General features: G+C 37.0%; 1 protein-coding gene across 1 annotated transcript in view; it reads left to right on the top strand.

Annotated features, from left to right (window-relative positions):
* The first annotated feature begins 1,653 nt into the window (after positions 1 to 1,653).
* cdh19 (cadherin 19, type 2) overlaps positions 1,654 to 6,759 on the top strand; it is a 74,074-nt gene continuing 68,968 nt past the window's right edge. Inside the window, exons 1-2 of the mRNA XM_016443292.1 lie at positions 1,654 to 1,746; positions 3,328 to 3,665. Coding sequence (XP_016298778.1) covers positions 3,459 to 3,665 — 207 coding nt within the window. The 5' untranslated portion in view covers positions 1,654 to 1,746; positions 3,328 to 3,458. The remainder of the gene's footprint in view (positions 1,747 to 3,327; positions 3,666 to 6,759) is intronic.

The following is a 6,759-nucleotide window of genomic DNA, read 5'->3' as shown; positions in this document are numbered from 1 at the left end:
GGTAAAACTAATGACATTATTTACTGTCTTTACATTTATTTTGAAAGATGAAGCTCGCGATTATGGTAAGGGGCGTTACATTTCCGACGAGTGCTTGCGGTGTTCGGCCAATCACAATGCACTGGGTCAGCTGGCCAATCAGAGCAGACTGCGCTTGTCGGAAGGAGGGGCTTTGTAGAAAACGAAGCGTTTGAGAGAGGCGGGGCATATAGGACCTACAATAATGTACAGTATTTGAAAAATAATGTGTTTTTTGAACATTAAAGCATGTCAACATATTCTGTTACACCAAATACACAAAATAATGATCTTTAAAAAAGCATCATATGACCCCTTTAATAATATTGAGAAGCGTTTTTTTCTGCTACAGGCATCAACTCTTTCAGTAATTTAGTGGGTACAGGATCTACCAGGCATGTTGTTGGTTTAGATGCAGTGATAAGTTTATTTAGCTCTTCCTGTCCTATAGTTGTAAAGCACTGCAGTTTATCTTTTGGTGCGATGAATGAAGCTGAAGTATTATACGCTGTAGAATCTACATTTGTTATTGTATTTCTGATTTTATCTATTTTTTCAGTGAAGAAATTCATAAAGTCATTACTATTAACCTGTGAGGGAATATTTAGATCGGGTGGCGTTTGGTTGTTTGTTAATCTAGCCACTGTGCTAAATAAAAACCTTGGATTGTTTTGGTTATTTTCTATGAGTTTGCAGATATGCTCTGCCCTGGCAGCTTTTAGAGCCTGTCTGTAGCTGCACATACTGTTTTTCCACGCAATTCTAAAAACTTCCAAGTTCGTTTTTCTCCATTTGCACTCAAGACTACGAGTTTCTTTTTAGAGAGAGAGGGTATTACTGTTGTACCATGGCACTGTACGTTTTTCTCTAACCTTTTTCAATGTGATGGGGGCAACAGCTTCTAATGTATTAGAGAATATAGTGCCCATGTTGCTAGTCATTTCGTCTAGTTCATGTGTATTTATGGGGACACAGAGCAGTTGAGATAAGTCAGGCAGGTTATTTGGGAATCTGTCTTTGGTGGCTGGAACAATAGTTCTGCCCGGACGATTTACAGAACGAGACTAGACTTAGAAAACTTCAACTTACAAGTGGTTAATCATTATTATATATTAATTATTTACCTCCAACCACCCTCTACTCATTCGGGGACTCAATATTTTATTTATGTTCATCAAATGCAATGTGAAACTTGTTGTTTAACTCAGTTGTTTAACTTATGTTAAAACATATTTCATTTTTTTAAATATGTTCCTGTTTTTGAACGTGGTGTCATAATGCCTGTGGGTTAATAAGGAAAAAGGGGCTCATGGGGCATTTAAATGTCAGAAACATTCTTCCTTTCAGTCTCTGGAACAGTTCACACTCAGATGAATGTACTGCAGGCCTGCAGTGGGATAAAGCTAATAAATGCTGTATTGTTGGAAACAGAGGTTTGAGATGAGCAGCCACTGGTCTAGGCTGTTTGCATGAAGAAGAATGATGTGTGTGTCACTGTGCTCTGACAATAAAAGCACTGTTTGCTCTCCTCCAGAATGTATGAGGAAAAAAGACAAATGGGGGAGAAATGGGAGGTGGTCATTGGAGGGACGAAGGGACATTTTGAGAGCTGTAAACATTAGAACTGCAGTTTGTGACCAGTTAACAGATCTAAATTGTGTTAATAAACAACTGAGTAAAGCCTGATGGTGATTTTGAGAGAGTTGCTGATATTGTTCAGAGATACAGGTGAGCTCTTTTTTTTATACTTGACACTTTGTTCAAAAACATTACCATTACATATTGACAAACATTTGGATTGTATATGTGACTAACCTCCTTAACAGATTTTAAAATCATACTTGTACTAAAAATCAGAATAAATTAGATACATATTAGCTTGTCAGTAATATTCAATTAAATAAACATTTTCTAAATATTTAAAAACAAAGTTATTCAAAACTTCTTAGTGTACTTAAACACAACATTTTAACTTTTTCTCATATTATCTTTCAAACAGTTTTACATGAATAAATGTCTTTTTTTAATTTTAAATATAGTTACAATTCAAAAACACAGGGTTTCATTACTGTGATGCATAACAGTAAACAACACATCACAACATGAATCCCATAATGACTAATTAAAATGTGCTGAAGATTTGACTGTAGGATGGGATAAACTTTGAAAATATTCAATTGTGTCTTCGCAGTCTTTTCAAAAAAGTTTTGTGCAGTATTAGAAATACACATTTAAAATACTAAACATTAAAATATACCCAATGTTAAACACATGTTTGTGAATATATATGTATATCTATTTTCAATAGAGCTAGCTGACTGGGTAAAGCATTTTGGATTTGTAACAAGAGTGATGAAAAGATGTGCAGGAAGTCAAAATAATGCTGTGGTTCAACATTAAGCAGTAGAATGTATTTGACTCTGAAAGGCTTATTTTATGTCTTGTCATCATGGTTTTTTATTAAACAACTCCAGACTCCAGAGTGAAGTACCTTTAAAGAAACACACATAAAATATGACAAATAGTAATCCCAATTTAATATTTGTTAATTTAGCATTTAATCACAAATGTATGTTTATTTAAAAAATATGAAATAAAAAACTGTTAATTTAAGTTGTGATTATATTTACATTTATATATAGCCTCACCTCCATTTACATAAATTTAAAGAAAAACTGCCTCTTATCTTCTCGCCAGTATATCGCTGTGTTGTGTTTTTTGTTAACCTTGGAGGCTTGCCTTTGACATTTGATTTGCAAAATTTAAGATACATTTTTGGTAAATATGGCAGTTTGACTGAGATACTAGTGATAAGCTATTGTTACTGTTACATTTATCTGCCAAAAAGATATTCTAAGACGTTATTTCAGTTAGGAAATAACTAACTGTTATCCCCCCCCCACCACCACCACCACCACCACCACCACAATCTTTTAATAGAATATTGCAGTGTTTTTTTATAAATGATTTATCCATGCACAAAAAAGGTTTGCCCTTTGCATTTTTGGTTAAGCATTTTAGTTGAGAATAGTTATGACTGCCAGCGAAAGTATTATGAGCTCTGTCTATAACATTATACAAATTTTAAATACGTTCAAATCTGTTAGGGTTAGATATTGCTCCTCAAAGTCAGTGCAGAAAATAAAAACAGATTAAACCTGGTTTTATGATTAGCCAGAATTCCCACTCTAATAGATTATGTGTGCCCCAGATTGACTCCAAAAGTTCAGTCTATTGAAGAATTATATTCACTTTAACCACAACCTTATAAATCACTCTAACAATATATTTCCTGTTTCTCAGTAACAGAAGAGTCATCATTTCCTTCTAATGGAGTTTTGGCACATATGCTATTTGAGTCTGTGTCCTCCCTTTGCATCATCAACATGACATCTAGCCATAACATTCAGTGAAATACTGATTCAAATAACTTCTCAACAATGGACAACTGTTCTGCTCTTCATGCGCTTCTCATGATCTCCATCATGCCTGGCTGGCTAGGGGGTGACTTTATAATCTCAAAAAAACAGCATGAGCTCCGTTCAAGTAAAATCTCTCGCGGGTCCCATCTGAGAGTGAGACGAGGCTGGATTTGGAGCCAGATATTTGTTGAAGAAGAAGATCCAACACCAAGAAAGATTGGTCAGGTATAATTGGAATGAAACATTGATTCACAAATGGGTGGGGTGCTCCTTAATAAATTCTGTGTCAGACTGACAGTGACAGTTATTTTATTTAACATTAATAATAATAATAATAATAAGAAGAAATACTACTTTTAGTATTTTTGGATATAAAGTTGCAATAATAAAATATTGAAATGATAATTTATATTATTATTGCGTGAATTAGTTTGCTTAGGGTTTGAAACATGTTTGCTTACATTCTTTACTGAAATAATTGCAATGTTTTACCCAATTTTATATAGTTTTAAATAGTAAACCAAACTAAGATTAATCCTCTGATGCTCCTCACTGTCACGGAACCACCAGGCTCCAACTTCACTTCATCTCACCGTTTACCTTCTCTGGAATTCTTACCCCCAACATCAATTATCCCATCTGCCACCCTTGATAAAATCCTGCAACACACACAATTTTCTTTTGTCTGGTCTACGATTAGGACTGCCTAAACAATAAATGTGCTACTTTTCTGTGCATCGTGGAAAATAAACATAAATGCTCAATCTTTTTAAAGAGATTTGACATACACATCCACGGGTTTATAAAAAAAATTCTATCGTGTTTTATCGTGTACGCATTTGGACTTAAAAGCCCTAATAGAGTTATTTTGTGCATTCTAGTCATCACAAATAAACTGAGCAGCTGTAAATGTTCTCGTTTTATGTGAAATAAGAAATATCAGTTTGATTTAGCATGCTGACACGAATGAATAAATTACTGTTTTTAATGTAAATCATTGGTAAATAAAATATATAGATACTGAAGCCTTTACGTCTTCATGTCAGGACCAAACTTCAGCTTCTGTCAAGTTCGTTTTGCGATATAGATAGTTTTCTTTCATTTACCCCTCACACTGTGAAATTTTGGGGTGGTGTGACATTTGCTTATCGCTAGTCAGTGATAGCTACATTACGGAGCCATTTCCTTAGCCATTGTTTATTTCCAAGTCCTAGTCTAGTTTTGCCTTGCCTGTTTTCCGGTCCTTTGACTATTGCTCGTGTTTACAGATTACCCCTTTTCTCAAGCCCTCTGGATTACGTTCGCCGATCGATGACCCACGCTTGTCCTAGGATTACACTTTGTCTTGCCTGTGTTGTACCTGTTTGCTATTGTTTGACCCATGCCTGTTATGACCACGTCTCTTAAAGAAAAACATGCAGATGGATCCGCACGTCTCACGTCTCTGTCGCCCCGTAACAGACGAGACCGGGCACAGACAGGGTGGTATGGCTGTAAGCACGAGCAATAGTCAAAGGACCGGAAAACAGGCAAGGCATGAGAGTCAATGTAGTGAGCGCGTGACCTCTGGTGGTGAGTGAATGGAAGTTCATAGACTGGATTCGTGACAATACCGCTCAAATAAATATGCACGTGGATATGGCAAAAATAAATAAATAAATAAAATAAAACCGAATCCTCTCCTCATGTAAATGTAACTCCCTATGAATTAATGCAGCCTCCTCATCTACAGGATCCTAAATCCTATGGAACTAATGACCATAGTTAGCTAATTATGCTTTTGGGTAACGCAACCCAGGTTAGGTTCACAGAGTAAGTTGCTTACTGAGAGGTTTAGTTTTGTCTTTTATTGGAACCAAAAACGTGGAGTTTCCCTTTTCTGGGGTTAACATACTCTGAGTTTCCAACAAAACCCGCTTTCTGGAATACACCCCTGGTCTACAAGTGGAAAACGCAGCATGTTTTTGGACTCGCCACTTTATAGCCGAGGCTAATAGCTCCACCTGGCTCATTGTTAACCCTGGCCTGCACTGGCCCGACAGTGGAAAAGCAGCTATTAAGTTAGCTGCTTTTCCAGATAATGGAAATTTCACTATTCTATAGGTACAGTAAACTGTAGCACATGTTGTACACCTTTAAGCGTGTGACTGTCAAATTTTATTTGTAACCATTTTTTATGTGTACTGCACTTTTGAAGAACTGAGAAATGACTGCCTAGAGATATAGTCTTGTGTCAGGAGACCAAGAAACTGCTATAGTATTGTATACTGTAATGAAATTTGGCCAAATGTGCAAAGGATGCTAAATTTACTTTTTTAATTTTATTTTTAGTGTACTGTATTGTGGTGCATGCCAAGTTCATACAATTCTTTGGTATTTGAACTTTTCTAGTGCTTTACATCTACTGCTTCCGGCTTCGCTACCGTTCGGACAATCTTGCTTACTGCTCTGCGCTTTGCTCCCTATTTCTGTGCTTTTCTCGGATTTTTCAAAGATTTTTACTTCAGCAGATCAACACAGTGCTCAAACAACACATTTTTGGCACAAACACTAAAAATAAAAACTCTTTGGGACTGGAATAATACCACGAAAAATAAAACTTTGCCTCCCACTGCCAGCAGCTTACATTCCGGAGACAGGAAAACACAGCTGCCCACATTCAAACAGAAGAGAAAGAAAATGCCTCCTGTTGAATCTACTTGCTAAAAAGAAGACTTTTGCCTCCCACTGCCAGCAGCTTACATTCCGGAGAAGGGAAAACACAGCTGCCCACATTCAAACAGAAGAGAAAGAAAATGCCTCCTGTTGAATATACTTGCTGCATGAACTACTGCAAACTTCTACAAAGGATTGCGGTTCTTGAAACAAAGTTAATTGCTGGACTTCCAAAACAGGCGAAACACACAGCAGACCGTCATCATGGACCCCCTCAGCATACAGCCGGTGAGTCCCATGAATCTAGTGAATCTCAACAGTTTATACGAAGTGTAGAGGAACAAGCCGAAACTGATTGTCACACTAATCAATAGCACAAACAGGGAGCGAGACCCAAAGGCACACGAGACATCAGAGTTGTCACGAGACATGTCACGAGTTTCTCGTATTGCTGCTGTAGCATCCTCTACCCCAGATTCAGCTATGACAAGGCTTGTGAATACTGGTATTCTACCACCCCATACATCTTGAGAACATATTTGAAGCATTAATGAATGTGGGTGAGGAATCCTCAAATGTGATTGAACATGGATCGGATCAGCCAACAGCTAACATCGCTACTAACAGGCGCTCAAGGTCGAGCAGACAGCGGCATTCAGCTCAG

Source organism: Sinocyclocheilus anshuiensis, unplaced genomic scaffold (genome assembly GCF_001515605.1).
Source record: "Sinocyclocheilus anshuiensis isolate Anshui unplaced genomic scaffold, SAMN03320099.WGS_v1.1 scaffold631, whole genome shotgun sequence".
Classification (NCBI taxonomy): Eukaryota; Metazoa; Chordata; class Actinopteri; order Cypriniformes; family Cyprinidae; genus Sinocyclocheilus; species Sinocyclocheilus anshuiensis.
This window is presented reverse-complemented; position numbering and strand designations above follow the sequence as displayed.